General features: G+C 38.8%; 1 protein-coding gene across 4 annotated transcripts in view; it reads right to left on the bottom strand.

Moving 5' to 3' along the window:
* PRDM5 (PR/SET domain 5) overlaps positions 1 to 26,705 on the bottom strand; it is a 218,565-nt gene that overhangs the window by 126,898 nt on the left and 64,962 nt on the right. For all 4 annotated transcript variants that reach the window (XM_044224094.1, XM_044224091.1, XM_044224092.1 and 1 more), the window contains one exon: positions 11,980 to 12,102. In XM_044224094.1, coding sequence (XP_044080029.1) covers positions 11,980 to 12,102 — 123 coding nt within the window. The remainder of the gene's footprint in view (positions 1 to 11,979; positions 12,103 to 26,705) is intronic.

Below are 26,705 nucleotides of genomic sequence, written 5' to 3'. Positions count from 1 at the left end.
AGCTCAGATTTGAAGGATACAAACAGAGGACTGTAGCAAAGGGAAAAGGGAAAATGCATGTGTGGAACAAGTGGAAAGAGCTGGGACATTTAATAGCTGGGTAAAAAGGAGTATAAGCTGCAAAAACAGAATGAAAATAAGTGGCTAGGAGATGAGAGTACTTCACAACAGATGAAAAGCTAAGCTTCCCTACTTCCAGGCTTGATAAACTTGAGCTCAGCCTTTTCATCTCCAAAATGGGGATACTACTCCTTTGCAGGGAGAGAGGCTGTTAAGAAATTAAGTGAGATAATACTGATGCAAAAATATGACATATTTTTATAATGGACCAAAACAGCAATTTGAAATCTCATTTCATAAGTACAGATAATCAGTTTTTATTTATTTTGTTTTGGTTTTAGTTATTGATTGACTTTCTAGGGGTTGAAATTATGATAGGGTTTCCTCTGGCCTTTAGATGATGTCAGAAAAGTTAAAAATCATGTGTGTTATTGAATGGCAAGATGTGAAGTATCTTCAGGAACTATTATATATCACTTTCATATACAATATGGCATTGGTCATACCATGAATTGAAACAAAGCAAAATATATTTACAGAAGTTTAATACAAGCATAAAATGCCCAATAATATGATTTTAAATCTAATAAAGAAAAAAAAATGAGGAAAGAGCAGAAAAGCTATTTACAAGCACACTACATTCCAAAGTCTAGAAATGTGCACATGGGGCTAAGTCACATAGGGAAGCTTAGTTGGTTTACATGCTATTGCTAGAAGAAGAGTCAGGTTAATTCTCAGCAAGAGTGACCATGTTCCTTTTTCCATCCTGAAAAACTAATAGAATGGAAAGAAAGAATGAAGGAAGGAAGAAAGGAAGTGAGGGAGGAGGGATGAAGGAAGGAAGGAAAGAAGGGGAGAAATGAGGGAGGGTCGGAGGGAGGAAAAAAGAAAGAAGGAAAGAAAACAAACTAATAGAACAGAAGGATATGTAAACCACCATTAACTGTGCGTAGCCATATGTCAAAGGACTTACTTAACCACAGGAAAAGAAACCAGGAAATGGTGCTTTAATCTCTTTTCATTGAGAAGAATTCAATAAAATGTTCATTAAATACCAACTTAAGAAATAATGAAACATTAGTCATTTGATTATGCATTTAATTAAGTATAATAAAAAGTGTGTATAGATTTGACATAAGTCAGCCATGATGATGATATATTTAATTACGTCCTAGACTCTTGTTAAACTCCAGAAAAGGGAAGGCCACAACTCAAAACTCAGAACTCCTCTTTCATTCAACTCTGCACCTTCCCGATGCAATAAAGCACCACAAAGAGTGGCCTACAACTCAGTAATGAATCTTCCTTTTTCCCTTTCCTCAAGCAGTCTTTTTGGAATCATGTGAGACTTCCCAAGAGGACTAAGACACAATTAAGGATGACTAGATTAGGTTCTAAGAAACATGTTTCCTAAGGTTCTGTGAGCCGGTTTCTGAAATTCTCAGAATTTAATATACTTAGCTGAATACAGTATAACTTTATTGTTTACTATAATCTTTGTTGAATTGAATTGAAAGACATACAAATTCTAAGACAAATTTTACACCTTCTTTTGAATATTTTATTAATCCAATGATGGAACATGAAACTTCATATATTTTTTGTATTGCTAAGTAGTGGCTGAACCTTTTATGAGAATTCACTCATGTACTGAATGACGTACACTTTTCTTTGAATAAAAATTTCCCTAGAAAACTCAACTTCCCTTCATAAAGAACTGTCACTAATTCTAGTGTTTTATGTTTATGCATTAAATTAACCTCACTTTGCAGCTTGTTTATTGACTATTTTAATACCATCAAGTATTAAAAAAATGTAAAACTCATCATAAAATGTATCTCCATTTTTTTTTTTTTTTAAAAAGCCATTTTATTCTTTATGTTCATACACAAAAAAAATCTTGCCTGGAAACGAGTGGTATGTATGCTTGGTTTTAATTGTCTAAATTTTAGATTTAAGACTTAAATGTGTGTGTGTATGTGTGTGTATGTGTATTATTTTAATTTTCTCCTCTGATAAATGGGGTATTCATGTTATTTGCTTTACTGAATCTAATACAAATGCCTCTTCACTATATTTTTAGCAACTAAAAAATTTTAAACTTTCTTCTTTTTAGTCTTTACCATATCTCTTTTTAAACCTTGTAATGATATAGCACAATCCCAGTGTATTTAATGCAATGTTGATTAATTTTTAAATACTAATCTTTCATCATTATTATTTATTAGGTAATTCAAAAGAAACTACCAGTTCACAGCAAATACCATCTTTCCCATGAACCTTTGCCATTTCACTATTCTATATCCAGGCTTCCAAGTTAGTCCAGGCTGGACTGCTGGGTTCTTAGTCAATGGAATTATCTTCAATCTAAGGCTCTGATTATCGGTGGTAATAACTATAAAAAAGATCTAGGACTTAACAACAAGGTGCTGTTGGCCACACAGTTATCTGGCTAAGAGACAAAGTACTTACAGTAGACTGAACTGTGTACACACATGGTTACATATCCTGCACTCACAAAGTAAAAATGCAACACTTTGCCAGACCACATACTCTCACGTCCCTAAATTACAGACCAGAGTTCAAGTGGAAGGATTTGCCTTCTGTTATTTCAAAGGAAACAGACATAGCTTTCTTCCAAATTGACAAGGCAACTTCAGCCAGGTGTCCCACATCAGGAGAGAAGCGACAGAGAGCAGAGGAGGCCAGGTCACCCGGCAGTCGCTGAGCCCCAACTGGACACACCCCTGCTCACGTGGGGGGGGGTGGGCAAAGAGCCGAAATGGACTGTTCTTGAGGAACTCAGCCCAGTGACAGAAACACATACAGAAGTTAATCATTTCTCTAAGTCAGCCCACGGCTATATCACTTAGTTGGGATTTCTATTCTGGAGATATTGGGAACATTTGAAATAATTTTGTTTCAAATTTTAAAAATTTTAAAGTAAATATTAAATAAAATTTAACTTTAAAATAGTAATAATAAATTTAAATTAAATATAAAATAGAAGAGTCAGCACTTTTCCTCCCAGAAGAATAATTTCACAGAATTTCCATTTTAAATTCTACTTTGTACTTTCACAATGACCAATCCTGTTAACAAAGGTCCCACATCAATCAGGAAATGAACATTTTCCAGCACTAAAGCTTCTCTTCGGTTGATGTCACAGAGGTGGACTTTGCTGGCTTAGGAATTATGAAAGCATAGGAGTCTCTGAAATGATTTCTAGAGACCCTACCTACTCACAACCAGCATTCCACATTCTGTTTTTTTTTTTTTTTTTAAGACTTTATTTATTTATTTGACAGGGAGAAAGCACAAGTAAGCAGAGCTGCAGGTAGAGAGGGAGAAGGAGAAGCAGGCTCCCCACAGAGAAGGGAGCTCAATGCAGGTCTCCATCCCAGGACCCCGGGATCATGACCAGAGCTGAAGGCAGACACTTTAAGGACTGAGCCACTCAGGCGTCCCACAGCACTCTGCATTCTGAAACAGCTGAGAGCAGGCAGAAAGCAAGTCTATGTGTTCTCTAAGAAACAATTGGCCTGCACAAAACCCGCTTCTCTACAAACGCTGAAAAGTGGCTTAGCATCATCATAAGGATCTCAAACCTGTCTTTGAGGTTGCCAAACCACTCTTGCTAATAAAGGTCTCTGCATAGCACAAGCCACCATCCCCACAGGGCACTCCTCTAGCAATCTTTCCAAAGAGAAGACAGGTTACAGAACCACAGCCTGTACAAGGGCACAGTAAACAGTATTCAAGGGGCCTAAAGGACATATGGTTTCCTGGACATCCAACACCTGAGGAGCTGAGGGGCAGGGCACCAGGCTGCTGCCGCCATGGTCTGGGGAGGTCCAACAGCATTTAGTCATGGTGCACAGCAGGCTGTTGCCTGAGTGGTTATTTGCTAGCACGTCTCCGACATGCTTGGTGTTTACACTAGCTACCCTGAGAAGATTTTAGACTAAATAAAACAGATTTTGCTCAGTTCTATATAGAAACAAAACTATAGAGACAAAAACTATAAATGTGACAGAGCTGTGATAAAAATACTTGCTAAATTATATTGGCACACACAGGGTCCAGGTGTTTTGCTTATGTTATGTCGTTTAATTTAATCACCACAAAATCCAGTGAGGTAGGTATAGTGATCATTAATTCACAAGAAGGGGAGCACCTGGGTGGCTCAGTCGTTGAGTGTCTGCCTTCCCCTCAGGTCATGATACCATGGTCCCGGGATCAAGCCCCACATCAGGCTTCTTGCTCAATGGGAAGCCTGCTTCTCCCTCCCCCACTTCCCCTGACAGTGTTCGCTCTCTTGCTATCTCCCTCTCATTCCCTGTCAAATAAATATATAAATAAATAAATCTCTAAAAAAAAAAAAAAAAATTATTTTATTTTATTTTTTTTTTTTTTTCCACAAAAAGGAGGAGTTCAAGATTATTCTTACCCCCATGGAGACAGTGACAAGACACCTCATGAACTACAGTATTTCAGTGTTCAGCACAGGCCCTGGCATGAAGCAGATGCTTGAGAGCTATCAGCTGAACAAATGCATCAAGTGAACTAACTGAGCCAGCAAGGCTCAGAGCCAGGAATCTACTGTTTAAACTGCCTTTCTTAAGAGTATCCAAACTAGGCACAGTTCGGCATTCCTTTTGATTCTAGATCAAGTGCTTGTTTTGTCCAAGGACTTTAGCCTTCCTCATCCTCCTACAAAACAAATTACCCTCACTGACAATTGCCAGAGCCAGCCTTAAAGATGGCACCCAATGATGCCCTACCTCCTGGGACTGACACCCCTCCACTATACTGTGGTCTGTGTCTATATGACTAACAGCATCCCACGGCAGTAATGGTACAGTATGTCATTTCCAAAATTAGGTTATAAAAGATGGCCTCTCTCTCACATACACACATTGTAAGGACCTATTGAGCCAGAGCGACTCCATCTTGGTTAAAAGCCATTTTGTTGTTTGTGCAGTAAAACTTAAACTGACCCTGCCCTGGCCCCCAGAGAAACTTACTAAGAAGCAAGTCTGGGAAACCAATAAAATATGGTTGGCTAGTTCCTAATAACAGAGCCCAAAATACAAGGCCAGGTCGGCCAGTTCCTGATAACAGAGCCCAGAATACAAGAACGAGTCAGGCCAGGTGGAGACATCCAATCAGTAAAAGTACACATACTGTCTCCTTAACCACCAAAGAATGTAAACTCCGCCTTTTGGGGGCCATACTTGAGCACCAATTCTAACCAGAGTAATAGGTTAGTTCAAACAGCTACTATAGGGTAAAGTGTAATTCAATTGGCCACCTGAGCATGACCTAACATGACCATGCAACTTTCTGTGTATGTTACAATCTCATTGGCCACCTACGTCTGGCCAAGCTTTTGCTCTATAAAAATTAGTCTATGGGACTGAAAGGGGTCGCTCTCTTCAGAGGCGGCCCTGACCCGTCAATCAGTCAATTCTTAAGCCTGTAAGCTGGGGATGGTCGCTCTCTTTGGAGACGACGCTGACCGGTCAGTCTGACTTCTAATGCTTAGCATAGAATAAAGCTTTGCATAACTTTAACTTTGTTTCAGTCTCGTTCCCCTGGCCAATCAGTCTGACTTCTAATACTTGGCATAAAATAAAGCTTTAAATAACTTTCACTTTGTCTCAGTCTCATTTCGTTTAATAACAGACCTAACACACATCACTCTCAGAGAAGCAACTGCCACGTCATGAGGATAGCTTCACATGGGAAAGAGCCATGTGAGTAATCTTGGAAGTGGAATCCCCACCCCAATCAAGTCTTGAGAGGCTTCAAACAGCCCCAGATGACACTTGATTACAACAGTCCTTAGCTAGAACTCCAGAACCACCCAGGAAAGTTGCTCCCAAATTCCGGATCCTCAGAAAATGTATGAAATAATGAACACTGGCTGTTTTAAAGCTGTCAAAATTGGGGGGAAATTCATTATGCAGCAATAGATAACTAATACAATCACAAAAAAGATACAGGTAAGATTTAGGCTAGATGAAAATCATTCTGAAAAATAACTCAAAAGTCATGCTCTGATAAAAGTGATTCACAGAATCCTCATAGTCAAAAGAACAGCACAGTTTGTTTTGCTGCTGGGTGGGACATGGACAGTAGGAAGCAGAACTGGTCTTGAGTGGAGGTAGCAGAAGAAACCACCTGTATGGTTTCTGGATTGAGAAGCTCAGGAAGTCCCGCCTACTCAAAACTTTTCCCTACACCCAAACTGACATGCTCTGATCCTAAAATTTTCCTATCATTAATTTCAAGAGATCTAAATGCTAACTTTAACACGTTTTTAATGCATTAGCTAGCAGCTGAGGAAAAAGGAAACAAAGGGAAAAAGAGGCAAGGACAGATATTGCCTAAGCGTGACCTCTGTATAAAGGAAAAGAAAGTGCAATGGTTTTGAATGAACTCAGGATAGTTTGAGAACTTAACATTAAGATCAAGGAATACCTGACGTAAATAACTCTAAAATACATATATCTTTAAATTAAACTGTTCTGCAAATGTTCAGTAGTTTCAAAAATATCCAAATAGTAAGTTGAGAAACATGGCAGGTTTTTAAAATCTGCATTTACTCCTCTGTAAATTATCTCAACTCTAAGGTATTAGAGCACAGTGGTTTTAGAGGGCCGGCAGGGAAGACAGACCACCTGGCTTCAATTCCTACCCAGCTACTCAGTGGCCTCGGCTAGTTACTTAGACTCTGAATATCAACAACCTCATTTGGCAAAGGGAGGCAACAGTTATAGCACCTCCCTCATAGGATCATGGTAAGTATTAAGGTTATAACACACCTACCCACTTAGTGACACACAGTAAGTATTCAGTTAGCTGCCAATGCCATCATCATTATTCAGGATTAACTGATAAATTTCAAGTATCAAATGATACATTATCACTACACATAACTTAAAAAGGATATTTCTATAAATACTCATTTGGCCTGCCGATAAACTACAAACTGAATTAAAAGAATAAGTTGATAAGTAATACATTAATTCCAATACTTCCCATGAGAATATGTGGCCACATTAGGAATAGTACTTAAAATTCCATAGGACTGGGGCACCTGGGTGGCTCAGTGGGTTAAGCCTCTGCCTTCAGCTCAGGTCATGATCTCAGGGTCCTAGGATCGAGCCCCACATCGGGCTCTTTGCTCGGTGAGGAGCCTGCTTCCCCCTCTCTCTCTGCCTGCCTCTCTGCCTGCCTCTCTGCCTACTTGTGATCTCTCTCTCTGTAAATAAATAAATAAAATCTTTAAAAAAAAAAAAAAACTTCATAGGACCAACTGCTTGTAATTGTACCTCAGTTTAAACATTTACCTAATAAAAGACAAATACGTACATTACTATAAGATAATCCATTAAAAGATCTGCAAGTTATTTAACTGATATTTCTGTGGTGTAACTGAAGAAATCATTAGACAGTTGCACCTTAATATTCTATAACCAATTCTAGAAAATATTATAAAAATACCATTTACATAAATATGATAGGAAAAAACAGAAATAGAGAAGAAACTGAATTTTAAAAAAGTAAAATTTTTATAAATGAAAAATCCTTTCAATTTTTTTTTGGTTGCCTGGTTGGTTGCTAGGTTGGTACCACTGTGATTTGAGTGCTGCATCACCATTCAATAAGCCTGTGGATCTTGTTTCGATGACAACGGAGAAAGTCTTGTCTGTGCTTTAAAAACATGCAAGTTGCTTCTCTCTTAGGGAATCCACATCTGATCTCCCAGCTCTACCATTCTGGAATATCACATGTCACCAGAAGACTCCAGGATAGACTGCCTAAGACCTCGCAACAAGGCAGAGGAAGGAGAGAAAATAGTATGTAATAAAATAGCTCTCCTGATAATGGGAAAACTAAACTGACATCAGAATTGGGAAAAAGCTATGCTGACATCACAAGTTTGGCTCAATACCTGGTGCTCTCTTAACTTATTTAGGCAATCCACACAACCTGACATTCCTCGTGAGGTGTACCAGAACTCAAATGTTTTTCCATATGCTCCTTTTTCTTATGACACCAAGCCACCTTTTCATTTATGTTGATAACATACTGCAAAAAAGTCCCAGGGAAGGGATGCCTGGAAATATGTCCTAAATACATCTCTAAAATATCCCACTTAGGCTCCTGGGTGGCTCAGTGGGTTAAAGCCTTAAAGCCTCTGCCTTAGGCTCAGGGAGTGATCCCAGAGTCCTGGGATGGAGCCCCACATCGGGCTCTCTGCTCAGCAGGAAGCCTGCTTCCCCTTCTCTCTTTGTTTGCCTCTCTGCCTACCTGTGATCTCTGCCTGTCAAATAAATAAATAAAATCTTTAAAAATAAAATAGCCCAAGAATTCACAGTCTGAACTTTGAATAACATAATTCTGTACCTAAATAAATAATTTTCTATGAAAAGATAAGAAATTTTTATAAAAGCCTATAAAACCCTGAGAAGGTCAAGTATTTTTTTAACTATTACTTCTTTCCTTTGGTGTAACAAAATTAATTTTTAATAAGAAAAATTAATTTTTTTTTGTAGCCTAAGAATTCTTTTGGTTCATTTTAAGCCACGTCTTTCACACTTAGAATTTTCTGGTTCAGTTGGAAATACTTTTCAGAAGCCTGAACATATAGTTCAACTAATGATTCTGAAATGTGTGCATGTGGGAAGAATCTTGTTGCTTACAAAAGCCTTTAATAATTCATACATTTAAATCATCATTTCCAAAGCAAATTTTCCAAAATCAAATAAATTGCAAAACTACAAGTAAACTAAGTCTCCAAAAAGGAGTTCCAATCCTCTGCCAAAACAGACCTCAAATTCTTAATCCCTTGTCCAAAAAAATTGGACCAAGTATTGACGTTTTCCACCAAGCAAGCCACATAGCCACAAATGTTTCTCATTTACTCCACTCCTGGGACATACAGCTCAAATAAAAAATTTCCTGAATACCCCAAATTTCAGATACAATTTGGAATGTAAATGATTCATAATGTTATGCAGGAAACATTATGATCTTCTCCTACCAACTCAATGTTTCTGGAATGTAACCCACAGGAGATTAACCCAACGAATCAGAAAGCTGACATCACCGTCAGCCTTGTGACCCAACTATTATGTCCTCTGCCCCTAGCTCAGATGTGATTTTGAACTCTGAACGCTCTGCTACTCCAGCTACCGTTCAAGTAAAACAGGCATTCCACCAAGGGAGCTAACGAAGATCCACACTGAGCTCTGTGGCAAGTAACACGGTTACAGTGCACTCAACCCCCTCTAAGGAAAGGCCAAAACAACGTTAAAAGGAATTAAAGGCACTGTCATCACGTGTGCACCAAAAGACTCCCCTAGTGGCCTCTGAACAGATTCTAATTAAATTCGAGGGTGAAACTTCACAGAGCCTGAGTTAGTTTATGAATCCTATTCCAATCCCACCCTGCTTCACCTCCTCTAAATCAAATAATTTCTGGGAATATCAAAGTTGCAACAGTCATCCCTTTGCAGATTCCTCCTCTCTTTCAAGGAAAGAAGCACAGCGCAAGAACACTGGACTGAAGGCCCCAGTGAACGTGAAAATTGTGTGTCTTAGCAACTGTGGTTACTCAAAAAGAGAGATATGTGGGCGGTCCCATATCATAAAATAAATAAACAGGGCGTGGAGTCATGAATGTGGGTAAGGGAAGAAGGAGATAAATACCTACTGACATAGTATTCCACTACCTAAAGGGATCATGACAAGCAAAATGTACACTGGAAGGTAACTCTCCAACAAGCCTTACCTGAGAGAGCCAGACACAAAATTCAAAGCTGAGCGGGCAACACCTTGGAAGTATGGGCAAATGGAGAGAGTTACCGATGCTACAGAAATAACAGCCAATAGGAAGAAATGTCTCAAACAAAAGGCATCTGAACAAAGGTTAAAGTTATTATTTAAGCATAAGGAGAAAAGAATCTAGTTTAAATAGAATAACAGTCTCTAAAACAGTAATAAAGAAAGAACACAGAACAATGGGTTTGCCTAAAGTAAATTTCATGGGTCTGTAGGCTTTCTGATAGCTGTAACATTCACAAGGAAATACTAAAACTGAGTCTTTAAATTAAAATTATGAGTTAACTAGAGATACTGTGAGATGACTGCATCAGGAAACCACAAAATATATATTATAAAATAATTGAAAAAAAATGTTTACACATTTTAAAAAATCAATTGAAATCTGTGGTTGGATTAATGTATGTCATGGGTCAACTAAAAAATGGCTTGAATATCTCTAACTGCCGAAAGATCCTGTTTTCCAGCCCAACCTAGCCTGTTGGTAAAAGGCATCTCTCATTTATCCAGACCAAAAAAGACAGTAATCACATTAGTCATCCAATACTTATTTATACTGAGAAAATGTGGTTAGCTAGTAACATCAGGAAATGGAATATTCTAGATGACCATCTTTTCTGGTTACTTTAAAACCTAATTCTGCATATTTTCCCTCTTGTGACTATTGGTTTTACACTTGAGTGGAATCAGCATAACCCTCAGCAAATATTAAACCTAGAGTTTTTCTGATCTGAGTAAATGACATGATGTTTATGAAGCTTCTAGAATGGTACTCATGGTAAATACTTAAGGAAATACTTAACGAAATACCTTATTCTTTTCCTTCTCTCTTACTTCTACCAACCATAGTTTTGCTTCTTCTTTTGCAGTTTAGGATCCAGAAGCTGGGTTTTCACATGTGCTCAGCCAATTTCCCCCCAAAATACAATGTTTCTTTTTCTACCAATCATCTGATCAAAGAGTTTTAATTAGAGGACTCCTCTAAAAATGTACTGCCTTAACTTTTTCTCTTCTTGGCTTAATTGCTACTGAGGAATCACCTAAGTTCAAATATAATTTCTATCAGAGCCCAATGTTATATGAAGCACTATACTAGAATATAGGGATACAGAATTCAATAAAATATGGTTCCTACTTAGGATGATTAATTTTACATGTTAACTCGACTGGACAATGGGATTCGAAGATAGTTGTTCAAACTTCATTCTGAGTGTTTCTGTGATGGTGTTTTGGCATGAAATTAACATTTAAGTAGATGGACTTGAGTAAAGCAAATTGTCCTGCACAGTGGGGGTGAGCCTCAGCCAATCAGTTGGAAACCACCCCCCTACCTCTCACCCCCCCACAATTTAGAGAATTCTCCTGCTTGATGACCTTCACACTGGAATACCTGCTCTTCCAGCCCAACAGCATGTGAAGTAGAACATTGGTTCTTCTTTGTTCTACAGCAGCCTGTGGATTCTAGATTCAATGTGGGACATTAGCTCTGCAGAGATTGGATTTGGCCAGCCTCCTCCGTAACCACATAAGCCAATTCCTTATAATAAATCTCTCTATAAGATAGATAGATAGATAGATATAGCTAGATATAGATATCCTACTGGTTCTATTTCTTTGGAAAACCCTGACCAATACACTATCTTCAAAAAGCTCAAAATCCATTCATGAGGATATACCCATGTAAATTTTCTCCATGAAGCCTTTCCCAAAAATAACACAGAATATTGAACTATGAGCCAAATAAACCGCCAAATAAAGAAACTATCAATAAATGTTCACTGAATAAATTAAAAGTACTTGAAAATGAGATCTGCTAAGGACAATATCAGACCATATAATTCATTCCCTCAAGAATTCTCATAAAGAGAGTGATCTGGTGTCAATTTACAACTAGACTTGCCCCTTTCCTGCATAAGCTGAATGGATGGGATTTCTCTGCTTTATGAGTTAGTTACTGTTATTTGAAGCAGGTCATTGGGAATAAATTTAAAACAGGGAACGCAGTTATAAATTAGTTCATTCCCCTCACAGTGCAGAGTACAAATAAGAAGCAAATAAGCTCACTTGAATGGCAGCCAAGTTCTTCTGTTCCTGAGATGGTGCCTCATGAACAAAGCGAAGCCAGTTGGAGTGTCGTGGATTGGTGGCATCCAAAATGTATAGAACTTCTCCCTTACTCCCACGAACCTGAAACATAAAAAGCTCCTGAGTTTGTACCTGAAGTCAGTATTGGTCATACTAAATATATTAAGGGTAGGATATGATATTTTTTCATAAGCATATGCCTTTGTTATTGACAGGTGTTGAATAGATGCTGGATTAACATCCAGTCTTCCCCTTAAACATGTGTACAAATAGAGTCTCCTATTTTATTTGGCAGATGTCTAGATGACTCACAATTGCAAGCAACTCTCAGAAACATCCTGTGTTGATAGCTCTTTTCTGGTTAAAATTATTTGTTTGTAGGTATATTTTAATATACGTGTTGCAACTGCAATCACTCAGGGGATAACCATAATTGCAACCTGTCCCCTTTTTTCCACAGAAGAGGCTGGTTCCCAGTTGAGGGGATGGAGCTGGAGCAATCCTTTCAATTTCTCTCTCCACCTGTTTACTGAATCATTTCCATATGATGAGAACTTGCTAATGAAACCAGTGGAAGTGGACTCCACTGAGCCACATTTTCACATTTTTAACTAGCTGATGAGTAAAACAGGTTCCATTTTGTTTTTTCATGGCCTGCTCATAGCTTGCCGAAGAGAGTTGGCCCACTGCTTTTGTTTCATGCCATAAACCCTCCTGGTCAGACCCACTCAAGATTCAGTTGGAGAGAGGGAGGAAACTTTGAAAGGAGTGGATAGTCCAATGGACATTCTTGATTCCAAGTTGCTTCAAATGGAGCTTCTCCAAAGCCTCTGTACTGTAGGTTATCAGGCACTGCTCAGTTCAATAATGCATATGTCAATCTCCATCCAACTCACTGTGTTTATATTCAACTGGAATCCAGGGGAGGGGGAAAGAAGGAATGAGTGATCAGCACTCCAGATCTCTAACACCAAGTAATGCAAATATAAGAACAAAAATTCATCTCTGCAGACTTGGGGTGGGGATAAACAAATTCTACATTTCCAGAATCTTATTTGATAAAATAAAGCACAACCAGCCTACTAAGGTATGTATTTTCACAACACATTTGGCCAATCATGCAGTCACTGGACATAATTTACTGATTGCTACCACAGGCCAGCTTCAGGCACTGGGAATCTTCCAGTGAACAAGACAGTTGAAGCTTAACATCGCAGCCCTTAAGAACAAACAAGCACAGAATATAACTTCAGGTAAAGAGAAGAGTTGTGAAGACAATGAATGCAGAGAGAGAGGAAGCAGAGTGAGGAGAGCCCGGCGATCTCAGAGGAGACTGAGAAGAGCTCTAATGAAGGCAGGCACTGCTAGCGGCCAGTGGAGAGCTGGAGAAAGTGCTCCCAGACAGATGGAAAAGCATAGAAAAGGCAAATAGAAAGGCTCTGTGAGTGGAACAGAATGAGCCACAGAGAACACGAGCGGCATTGAGATCAGACAGATTGCACAGGCCCAGCCACACACTGATGCACAGACTAGGAAGCCATCTACAGAGACCATATTATCCCCCAAAAACTTAGACACTGAAAAATCTGCTGCACATTACAAAAACTTGTGTATCAGGATTTTAGCATATATTGTCCAGAAAAAGGAGTTTGCCCGTTCCTACTACCTTATACATTCACTGCCATGTTTCTCAAACAATTCCTGTTTTTTTCAATGCCAAACAATCCTCGATAATCATTTAAAGATCTCGCTAATGAGATGCCAGACCTCACTAAGAAGGAGGAATTTAATTTTTGTTATTATAATTGCTAAAAGAAGAACTTAGGACTATAAACACCTACTATTTATCTCTCGCATGTTTAGGTGAAGCTATGGAAATTTGTAATTTCTCATGAAAAAACTCATGTTGAGACGATCTCCTTTGGGCGGCAAGTGAAAATTGTACTGTTCCTGCTTCCCCCTTGAAGTGGAACCCTCACTCCCCTCTGCCTCACTGCCCACTGATAGATCGAAAGGACCTTCTGAACCTCTCCTCAAAGAGGACATCAGCTCAACTTTCTTTAAGCAGAGTAAATAAATTACTTAAAATATTTCAGTATAAAGTCTCCTTTCCTGGTTCCTCCACAGCGACAATAACAAAATTGTTTATACTGACAGCGTGGCTTCCAAAACCTTGGGGCAGACAGATCAAGAGCCAAAGCGCAGAGCATGCCCTCTCTTCTTCCACCTCTGCCCCAGGGTAACCCCTAGACTCATCCTAACTCACTTTCACTATGGGTACAACCTACCCTCACTCCCAGGAGGCTGCCAAGAAGGTTCTGGCACAAACTTCACAGGGTCAAACTCTCCCTCCCATCCTGTGGGAGGAGTTTCCCAAATGACTGGTAGCAGCCTTTAGTCATTAAAGACCAGCCCACTGTAAGTCAGAGCTCCTCCCCACCCAGAAAGACCCAATAATACCTAATCCCAAAACAACCCAGGGCGGGATTTCATCTCCCAGAATATGTCCCCTCTCCCACCTTGAGTGTCCATTTGCTTTAACGAACTGCTTTGAACTGCTTTGTGCTTGCTGCTTTCCTTCTGGCTGTCTTTACTGGAGTGCAGATCCCCACATAAATCTTCTGGGGAATCCAAGGACTGAGACCTCCATTCACACAACAGACTCTCTCTCACCCTTAACATCACTACTGTTGAAATCCACACAATCCAGCTAATTTTATGTCGGGAAACACCAATGGCTCTGTCAGTGACATATCTCAGTTTGAGAGGATAGCACTACTTACACAAAACAGTCAATGGCCCTTCTAAGTAATACATTTGTGGCCTGGTATTAAGTACAGTATATATCAGATGTGCTTGACATTTGGAATTCTTTCTTCAAAGATGTGAAATATAACAAAGATTTCTCCATGAATTATAGTAAGCACATTTTACCAGGGGCATTATTTGTTCTTTGTGTACTTCAGCTTTCTCCCAGGCCCTTTGGCTCCAACTATGTCCAATTATTCAGTATTAGTGACTCATTTCCAGTCCATTAGATGTAAGTAAGCACTCTCTGGTTATCTATAACCTTCTCACACCATATTACACCTTAAGAGTCAAGTATAGTTTAATTTCATATTAAAATCCCGATGAAATCTGTCACTTTCAATACATCCAAAGTTGTGTTTTGTTTTTTTTTTTAAGATTTATTTTTTTCTCAGAGAGAGAGAGAAAGAGCACAAGCAGGGGGAGTGGCAGGCAGAGGGTGAAGCAGGCTCCCAACTGAGCAAGGAGCCTGATGCAGGGCTCAATCCCAGGACTCTGGGATCATGACCTGAGCCGACAGCAGACATTTAACCAACTAAGCCACCCAGGCGTCCCTAAATACATCCAAATTTATATATTGATTCACTTTTATTTATATTCTCATAACAACACTATCATGTACTATAGTTGCTTACATATTCATAATTGAAATAATTTTTTTGGTCACTAACAGACCCACTGCCTGTTTATTTTATTCTGAACACCCTTACCCAAATGACTTATAAGTTCCTCCACAATCTTTGCAGGCCACCTGTCTTCTCCAACTTTCAGCCTCATTCCTCTACCCCAGTCTTTAACACTTCACTGAAACTCTTAGATTATCTGCACATATGACTTGTACCTTCCCACCCTAACCACAGCATTCTCCTCATGAAATATCTAAAAGACATTCAAAGATCACCTAAGCCATCCTTTCTCTCCAGAGAAATCAAGTAAAAACTCTCCAGACAGATGGCTACTATTAAAGTCTCCATTTATCTATTTCTAATTTAATACTGAACGCTGAGGTAATAAGTTCAACATTTTTAAAGTCTAACAAATGAAGAAGATATTCCTTAGTATCATGTTCTAACATATAACTAAGCTCTGGAGCCAAAAGTATATTTTCTTTCCTGTCGAAACTGGTCTTCCAAATACCATCATCTTTCATTTGAATTTTCATGAAAATGAAGTGTATTGGTTACTGTCCTAAGAGGACCGTCTTCTGCATGCCTGGGGGCCTATAATGAAGTAAACTTTCTCCTCTTGAAGTAAAAACCATCTCAATCTCAAACACTGTTTGATCTGCACAGACTTCATAAGCCAGCTACACAAAAAAATTAGCTAAGGTAGGGAAGGGAAGGGAAAAGAAATCCTCATATAAAGACGAAAACATTCATACTTCCACATAGTTGTTTATATGTTGATGAATTTGCCACTTAATAGTAAGTGTAAATTACAACTATGTAGGAATTTGGCAGGTTCTAGTCTCTGTTAAATGCTACTGACATCACTTTTGAAGTGTCCAAGAGAACATGCTACTATGGCTCTCTCCCTTTTTTTATACCAGAGATTAGTAGTATTAAATATAAGTCACACTTGATTTTGTCTTCCCACCCAGTAAAGAACAGACGAAATCACAACAAAAACAAACAAAAATCAACTCAATAAGAAAAAATCCTAACTTTTTTTTTTTAATTTTATTTATTTTTTGGCAGAGAGTGTGAGTGAGAGCACACAACAGGAGGAGAGGCAGAGGGCAGAAGGAGACAGAGAAGCAGGCTCCCCACTGAGCAGGGAGCCCAAGGAGGGTCTCCACCCCAGGACCCTGGGATCATGATCTGAGCCCAAGGCAGATGCTTAACCAACTGAGCCACCCAAGCGCCCCCTAACTTGTAAATTAAAGGAAAAAAAAAAAAAAAAGAATGGCAATAGGTAACCAGTACAAATTTTTTCTCCTGAATTTAAATATTTTCTGTGTTAAATTGGGTCAACTATAGACAGACGAGCTTATTTACTATATGGATAGGGATAGTTAATTTTCACAAGAAAAAATCCACAGTGTTATTTACTCTACTATTCTCCTTCTCTATTATTCTGAATGCCTGGGGAATTTTTTACTGACTATATAATAGGACATCAGGGCAAAGCTAATCAATCATATTTGTCCCCAGACATGGCCAAATGTAACCAAGTGAATTTTATTTAAAATATGGTAAAATGTAATGGCAGTGAAGTACAGTCAGTTCCAAAATATATAGTAATAATGTACTTAATGAGAAGTCCCAGCATGTTATAGGTTTACTTCTTAAATAAAATATATTTCCCTTCCTACTTTCAACAAGGCTTTTCAAAGAAGCTAGTTTTAAGTACTAAGATTTAAGGTATGGATATCTTTAGAGTATACAATGTCATCATATTTTTATATTTAAAATACAGGCATTTTCTTCTGTGATTGTTTTTAACTGAAGTTAGGTCAGATGCTCTGCCTTCAGTGTCTAATTAAACAGATTTCAGGATATCTTCAGAAGCACAAAAAAACAAGTTTGCTCACCTAATCAATTCTGACAGCATAATCTTGTCATTTTTTAAAAGATTTTTATGTATTTATTTGAGAGAGAGTGAGAACAAGAGCAATCTCAGAGATCACAGAGGGAAAGAGAGAAGCAAATTCACTGCTGAGCAGGGAGCCGCATGTGGGGCTCCATCCCAGGACCCTGGGATCATGACCTGAGCCGAAGGCAGAACTTTGAGCCACCCAGGTGCCCCACTTTGTCAGATTTAAGCTACAGAGAGACCCACTTTCAGAAATTAGCAAGTACTGTCCTAGGAAACTAGTGATTCAGGGTTCCTAAACAAAGGGAATGGGTTTTGGGGGTTTTTGTTTTGTTTTGTTTTGTTTTTTCTGTTGATTTTTCAAATGATTCTGTTTAAAATTCTTGCTTGCTTTGGGCTTATACACACACTCACACATATATAGACACACACGGACACACACACACACACACATCTCACTGAGGCGGATCTGCTTATAGCTATACCATCTAATCACCCCAAACATGGATTCCCCCATCTTCAGATGGAAAAGCAGACAGAGAGAAAAACAGATTTTTACAGATCCCAGTCTCTTTAACTGAACAGCATTCAGAACATAATGCACAGGAAGTTAAATAACTTAAAAGGATTCATGTGAAAAATTAAGTCTGTTGTTCATTAGAAATAATTAGTGCCCTAAATATGTCAAGCTGAAAAGAACGTCAGAAAAGTACTCTGGAGTGGGGAAAACGCTGGTGTTCCACAAGCTCTGACTCTATCACTGCGGGTGAGTTGTTTCCTCTCACAGAGCTGAGCCACAGTGTCCTGGGCTCCAAAATGGGGTTGACAGTCCCTCCTCCAGGACCTCACAGAAACCGTGCGAGCACCGAATGAAGCAAGATGCAGGACAGCACTGCACACCAGCAGAGATCTGCAATCCCAACGTACTAGGAAATGGAGGCTCACGGTGGCTCACAGACACCTTCAACACAAACGCCGCTTTCCAATGGCACATCCAGAAACATCCGTACCATTTTTCTATAGTCCTAACTTCTTCCAAGGAATAAACATGAAAGACATCCTAAATACCACGATTCAGATCCAAACACATATTCAAACAAACCCCTGCCTCAACCCCTGAAGTAAGAGCAGGTGCCTTTAGAAGGCGGGAACAAATCCAGATACCACCTCAGTTGAATCAGCCGAAGTGGCACGTGTTGCTCTGTGACCAACTGCCATCAACTCCAGCCCGGTCCTCTTCAGTAGTTTTAATTCCTCTTACACTTACAGACCTTCAAATTTCTGAAGACCAGAGTCCCTCCTTCTCTTTGTTTTCTCTTCTGCAAGACAGGTAATGCTTCCCTTGTCTGATCTGACTGAGGCTCTTTCGCTATCCTGGCTGTCCTCTGTGAATGCACAGGAATCTGCCAAAGCTCTCTTAACACAGGACGTAATATGGCATACAAACAGCCAGATGACCCATCATGGGGCGTCACATCTACCGATGCAACTTAAAAATCACAAAGGCTTTTTTGGCTCCATACCTTACATTTAACTAAAGTTGCCTTTATAATCAACTAAACTGTATCAAGCACATTCTCAAGATACAGTAGACACAAAGACAAGTCTAACTGAGCACCTTGGTCAAGTTTATGTAGGTAAGTAAATCCTATCTATACTTAGGCAACTGACCATTCCGGGTTGGAAACTTTTTATTTGGGGATGATCTTGATAAGTATTTTATTCACTAAAAGCTCAGCTAATTTTTTTTAAACATTAAGTCTTTTTTAAAAACTGCCATTGCCTTTATTTCCTTTTATTTATTTTTTTTTTCTTTTTTTTTCCAATTTATTTATTTTCAGAAAAACAGTATTCATTATTTTTTCACCACACCCAGTGCTCCATGCAAGCTGTGCCCTCTATAATACCCACCACCTGGTACCCCAACCTCCCACCCCCCCACCACTTCAAACCCCTCAGATTGTTTTTCAGAGTCCATAGTCTCTCATGGTTCATCTCCCCTTCCAATTTACCCAAAAGCACATACCCTCCCCAATGTCCATAACCCTACCCCCCTTCTCCCAACCCCCCTCCCCCCAGCAACCCACAGTTTGTTTCGTGAGATTAAGAGTCACTTATGGTTTGTCTCCCTCCCTATCCCATCTTGTTTCATGGATTCTTCTCCTACCCACTTAAGCCCCCATGTTGCATCACCACTCCCTCATATCAGGGAGATCATATGATAGTTGACTTTTTTTTAAAGGTTTTATTTATTTATTTGACAGAGATCTCAAGTAGGCAGAGAGGCAGGCATAGAGAGAGGAGGAAGCAGGCTCCCTGTTGAGCAGAGAGCCTGATGCAGGGCTCGATCCCAGCACCCTGGCATCATGCCCTTAGCTGAAGGCAGAGGCTTTAACCCACTGAGCCACCCAGGCACCCCACTTTTATTTCCTTTTAAAGTTCAAAAATATCTAAGGAGAGTAATGAGAGATTTAATGTAAAACTTTTTTTTAAAAGATTTTATTTATTTATTTGACAGAAAGGAGGGGGGGACACAAGCAGGGGGAATAGGAGTGGGAGAAGCAGGCTCCCTGCTGAGCAGGGACTCGATCCCAGGACCCCAGGACCATGACCTGAGCCGAAGGCAGGCGCTTAACTACTGAGCCACCCAGGTGCCCCTTAATGTAAAACTTTTAAAAGCACTCCTTTTTTGAGTCACGGCTTGCCTTTCAAAGTTACTTTGAAAATTGAGCTTTTTTTTTTTTTTTTTAAAGAAGGAATAACTGATATAAAATGGAAAATACAGTCGAAAGTGCGTATCTTTTCCACAGTGAATTTATGAGACAGCCTTCACATTGTAGCAATGGTCCCTTTCTATAGTTTTACAAACATGTTCAGATATTCCAATTTCAATAACATTTTGGATAGAAAAGTCTTTATGCATAAAGAATAAGGTACAGGCACCTGGGTGGCTCAGTCGGTTGAGTGTCTGACTCTTGCTTTTGGCTCAGGGCAGTATGTCAGGGCTCTAAGACTCAGCCCCACGCTGGACTCCATCCTGGACGTGGAACCTGCCTCGGTCGGGTTCTCTCCCTCTCCCACTGCCCCTCCATCTGGCCTCGCCTCCCACAGCTCCCCCCACCACACACTCTGTAAATAAATAAATAAATGAATGAATAACTGAATAAAATCTTAACAAAAAAGAATAAAGTAAATTCAGCTGATATTAGCTGATTACACCCATTGCTTTAGGGGTTTTCTGTAAATGATATGTAAGGGTTAGTGTGTGAATACTGTGGCATCTATTTTGACAACTTAGTGGCTTATTTGTTTACTTTTTAATTTTTTCAATATCATAAGGCAAATGACTTCTCTATAACTAAAGTGTTATTTCACAGACAAATTAGAAAACCATATTAATTAAGTCAGTATGTCTCCTGACAGTTTGGTAACATCCATCAGATCCATCAGAAACAATTCACAAAATTTCAAATCTAATTAGTTTTATGAGACTACAGTATTGCTCAATTGTTTAATATAGAACTAAAACTTACACAGACTTAAAGCCTTGAAGTAAGCTTCAGGAGAACATTCTCTGTGGCATATTAAAAGGGTAAACAAAATGTGCCAAATAAAAATAAGCAAATTTGAGTAGCAAAATTCTAATCATCAGACATGAAATCACTAGAAAGTTTGTATAAAGAATAATGATAATTTCCAAGATTCAGAGATCACAGTTTGATGGTAGCGTAAGATGGTTTGTATCTGAACTTCCAGGCAAAGGTTATGGAAACACTGAATAACAAAGAGCAGAGTGCAGTCCACAGGGAGAAAAAAAATGAAAGAAAAAAATCTACTTTTCCTTTGATCCTGATCTTCTAACCCAAGTTCCACTGCTATAGTCATCATGTTTTCAGACTTTTTTCTAAAGTACATGGTTTTTTCTACAGGCAATTAAAATTTACCCAATCCATTTAAATTAATTATATTCTCTCCATTCACATCTTTAAAATGTACATAACTTAATACAGGCCAAATGAGTTGTTTTTATGTAAGAATGAATTTACGATGATGTTTCCCATTACTAAAGTTTATCCTTTCCCTTTTCATAATTCTGGGATGAACAGATTCTAAAAAGTGACATTTATCAGTAAACAACATTTATTGTACATTTTTTGTCAGTTATTTTAAAATGTACTATGAAAGGCAGAAATTAAACTATAGAAGACATTTTCTTTCCTCAACATCTTCAGTATTAATGAAGAAAGAGAAAACAAATATTTCTTTAACTCACAAAGCAATGTGTACTAATTATTATAAGGTGGCATATATATATGAACTTCATTCATTTCAAAATCATTTAGTACCCATGGGTGTAGAGCAAAATACAGTGCCAGGTCCCAAGAATGGACCAACATGAAAAGTCAATGTCAGAGCAGAGAAGAGTATATTATAGAAAGCTTCTAATCAAGTAGATGTACAAAAAGAATAAACTTAGCAGGCCCAAGACCATCAGGCTTAGAAAGTCACCCTTTAAGACTGGCCCTTGGCTGGCATGTGGGAACTCAGGTTCTCAGAGTGTCCCTAGTCTACACTAGTGGACAAGGGTGGCTCACTGTGCTAACACTGGGTAAACAATTTAGTTTACACTCTACACCTGCTCTTCTTCTATAAATCTGAGATTGTTTTTAGCTTTTTATTTTTTTTAAGCTTTTACTTATTTATTTGAGGTGGGGGAGAGGTTTGACACAAGCATGGAGCGTGGTGGGAGAGGGAGAAGAGGGCTTCCCACTGAGCAGGAAGCCCAATGTTAAGATCGGTACCAGGTCCCCAGGATCATGACCTGAACTGAAGGCAGATGTTAATGACTAAGCTACCCAGGTGCCCCAAATCTGGGATTTTGTAACATGTGAGGCAGAAAATACCTACAAGTCCCCAATATAAATTGTGGGTACTAAATTTCTAACAGACTTCCTTGTATAGAAATATCACATGTGTGGCTTCTCTCTACTGAGAGAAGAGTGTGCTCTGCGTGATCCCTCATGGGAGGGAGTGAGCATAAAGAAATCCACACATGGGTTTCTCTAGACTCCTGGGCCTTTTCTCCTTATGATCTGGCTATATAACCTTCCTAGATCATTGCAATAAATTTTAGCCAAGAGTAAAACTATATGTTGAATCCCATGAATGCTTCTAGTGAATCTCCAAAAGTGGGAGTGGTCCTGGAGACCCCCAACGCCCTGCACCCTTCCACCCCCCACGCACCCCTGCACACAAGATGAGTTCAGGCCAGGAGCTGAAGGAATGGATACAAATTTCTCAATAGAAGATGCAGAAAGTAATTTCAAAATCAACACTTTCATCGCACACATATTTAACTTACATAAATTAAACTATATCTGTTCAACCAAAGGAAATAGGAAATGAAGAAAAATAAAATCGAAAATCAAAGAAAGAAAACAAATTTGAATAGTAAGGACTGTTCCTTTTCACAGCCCATAATTTTAATTATAGGAGGTTCTTGCCCTAAAAACTGGTTTCAGAACCTAAGTCCTGCATAAGATAAGATTCACTATAGAAAAAATTAAAGCAATAATTGATTCTTTTTTTTTTTAACTTATTAGAAACCAGTTATTACAAAAGGATACAACTCAGGAACAGCCAGCTGGAAGAGATGCATAGGGAAAGGTATGCAGAAGAGGTACAAACCATCTGTGTCTCTCTGGATACACCTTCTTCCCAGCACCTCAGTGTGTTCAGCAATCTGGAAGCCCTCTAAACACCCTACGTTAGGGTTTTTTGTTTTGTTTTGTTTTTTTAATAAACATGTAATGAATTTTTATCCCCAGGGATACAGGTCTGTGAATCGCCAGGTTTACACAATTCACAGTACTCACCATAGCACATACCCTCCCTAATGTCCATAACCCTGCCACCCTCTCCCGACCCCCCCTCCCCCCAGCAACCCTCAGTTTGTTCTGTGAGATTAAGAGTCACTTATGGTTTGTCTCCCTCCCAATCCCATCTTGTTTCATTTATTCTTTTCCTACCACCCAAAATCCTGTGTTGCATCTCCACTTCCTCATATCAGGGAGAGCATATGATAGTTGTCTTTCTCCAATTGCTTATTTCGCTAAGCATAATACCCCTAGTTCAATCCACGTCCTTGCAAAAGGCAAGATTTCATTTCTTTTGACGGCTACATAGTATTCCATTGTGTATATATATATATATACACCACATCTTCTTTATCCATTCATCTGTCGATAGGCATCTAGGTTCTTTCCATAGTTTGACTATTGTGGACATTGCTGCTATAAACATTCGGGGTGCATGAGCCCTTTGGATCACTACATTTGTATCTTTAGGGTAAATACCCATAGTGCAATTGCTGGGTCATAGGGTAGCTCTATTATCAACTTTTGAGGAAACTCCATGCTGTTTTCCAGAGTGGTTGCACCAGCTTGCATTCCCACCAACAGTGTAGGAGGGTTCCCCTTTCTCCATGTCCTCACCAACATCTGTCCTTTCCTGATTTGTTAATTTTAGCCATTCTGACTGGTGTAAGGTGGTATCTCATTGTGGTTTTGATTTGTATTTCCCTGATGCCAGTGATGTGGAACATTTTTTCATGTGTCTCTTGGCCATCTGGATGTCCTCTTCACAGAAATGTCTGTTCATGTCCTCTGCCTATTTCTTGATTGGATTATTTGTTCTTTGGGTGTTGAGCTTGCTAAACTCTTTATAGATTTTGGATACTAGCCCTTAATCTGATATGTCATTTGCAAATATCTTCTCCCATTCTGTCAGTTGTCTTTCGGTATTGTTAACTGTCTCCTTTGCTCTGCAAAAGCTTTTGATCTTGATGAAATCCCAATAGTTCATTTTTGCCCTTGCTTCCCTTGCCTTTGGCAATGTTCCTAGGAAGAAGTTGCTGCAGCTAAGGCCGAAGAGGTTGCTGCCTGTGTTCTCAAGGATTTTGATGGATTCCTTTCTCACATTGAGGTCCTTAATCCATTTTGAGTCTTTTTTCATGTGTGGTGTAAAGAAATGGTCCAATTTCATTTTTCTGCATGTAGCTGTCCAATTTTCCCAACACCATTTGTTGAAGAGGCTGTCTTTTTTCCATTGGATATTCTTTTCCTGCTTTGTCAAAGATTAGTTGACCATAGAGTTGAGGGTCTATTTCTGGGCTCTCTATTCTGTTCCATTGATCTATGTGTCTGTTTTTGTGCCAGTACCATGCTGTATTGATGATGACAGCTTTGTAATAGATTTGAAGTCCGGAATTGTGATGCCACCAACTTTGGATCTCTTTTTCAATATTCCTTTGGCTATTCGAGGTCTTTTCTGGTTCCATATAAATTTTAGGATTATTTGTACCATTTCTTTGAAAAAAATGGATGGGATTTTGATAGGGATTGCATTAAATGTGTAGATTGCTTTAGGTAGCATAGACATTTTCACAATATTTGTTCTTTCACTCCATGAGCATGGAACATTTTTCCATTTCTTTGTGTCTTCCTCAATTTCTTTCATGAGTACTTTATAGGTTTCTGAGTACAAATTCTTTGCCTCTTTGGTTAGGTTTATTCCTAGGTATCTTATGGTTTTGGGTGCAATTGTAAATGGGATTGACTCCTTAATCTCTCTTTTGACTGTCTTGTTGGTAAAAAGAACTGCAACTGGTTTCTGTGCATTGATTTTATATCCTGACAGTTTACTGAATTCCTGTACAAGTTCTAGCAGATTAGAAGTGGAATCTTTTGGATTTTCCACATAAAGTATCATATCATCTGCAAAGAGTGATAGTTTGACTGCTTCTTTGCCAATTGGGATGCCTTTAATTTCTTTTTGTTGTCTTATTGGTGAGGCTAGGACTTCTAGTACTATGTTGAATAGCAGTGGTGATAATGGACATCGCTGCCGTGTTCCTGACCTTAGTGGAAAAGCTTTCAGGTATTTCCATTGAGAAAGATATTTGCAGTCGGTTTTTCATAAATGACTTTGATAATATTGAGGTATGTGCCCTCTATCCCTACACTTTGAAGAGTTTTGATCAGAAAGGGATGTTGTACTTTGTCAAATGCTTTTTCAGCATTCATTGAGAGTATCAGATGGTTCTTGTTCTTTCTTTTATTAATGGATTGTATCACATTGATTGATTTGTGGATGTTGAACCAACCTTGCAGCCCTGGAATAAATCCCACTTGGTTGTGGTGAATAATCCTTTTAATGTACTGTTGGATCCTATTGGCTAGTATTTTGATGAGAATTTTCGCATCTGTGTTCATCCAGGATATTGGACTGTAATTCCCTTTTTTGATGGGATCCTTGTCTGGTTTTGGGATCAAGGTGATCCCTCGTGGCCTCGTAAAATGAGTTTGGAAATTTTCCTTCCATTTCTATTTTTCAGAACAGTTTCAGGAGAATAGGAATTAATTCTTCTTTAAATGTTTGGTAGAATTCCCCTGGAAAGCCGTCTGGCCCTGGATTTTTGTTTGGAGATTTCTGACGACTGTTTCAATCTCCTTACTGGTTATGGGTCTGTTTGGGTTTTCTATTTCTTCCTGGTTCAGTTTTGGCAGTTTATATGTCTCAAGGAATGCAGTTTATATGTCTCTAGGAATTCATTTCTTCCAGATTGTCAAATTTGTTGGCATAGAGTTGCTCATAGTATGTTCTTATAATTGTTTGTATTTCTTTGGTGTTGGTTGTGATCTCTCCTCTTCCATTCATGATTTTATTTATTAGGGTCCTTTCTCTTTTCTTTTTGATAAGTCTGGCCAGGGATTTATCAATTTTATTAATTCTTTCAAAGAACCAGCTCCTAGTTTCATTGATTTGTTCTACTGTTCTTTATGATTTCTCTTCTCCTGCTGGGTTTAGGCTTTCTTTGTTGTTCTTTCTCCAGCTCCTTTAGGTGTAGGGTTAGGTTGTATATTTGAGACCTTTCTTGTTTCTTGAGAAAGGCTTGTTTCGCTATATATTTTCCTCTCAGGACCACCTTTGCTGTGTCCCACAGATTTTGAACCATTGTGTTTTCATTATCATTTGTTTCCATGAATTTTTTCAATTCTTCTTTAATTTCCTGGTTGACCCATTCATTCTTTAGAAGAATGCTGTTTAGTCTCCATGTATATTTGGGTTCTTTCCAAATTTCCTCTTGTGATTGAGTTTTAGGTTCAGAGCATTGTGGTCTGAAAATATGCAGAATGATCCCAATCTTTTGATACTGGTTGAGACCTGATTTATAACCCAGGATGTGATCTACTCTGGAGAATGTTCCTTGTGCACTAGAGAAGAATGTGTATTCTGTTGCTTTGGGATGGAATGTTCTGAATATATCTGTGATGTCCATCTGATCCAGTGTGTCATTTAAG

The sequence above is a fragment of the Neovison vison genome, chromosome 11, assembly GCF_020171115.1.
Source record: "Neovison vison isolate M4711 chromosome 11, ASM_NN_V1, whole genome shotgun sequence".
NCBI classification, from domain to species: domain Eukaryota; kingdom Metazoa; phylum Chordata; class Mammalia; order Carnivora; family Mustelidae; genus Neogale; species Neogale vison.
The sequence above is the reverse complement of the archived record's forward strand: the minus strand, read 5'-3'. Positions and strand labels throughout refer to the sequence as shown.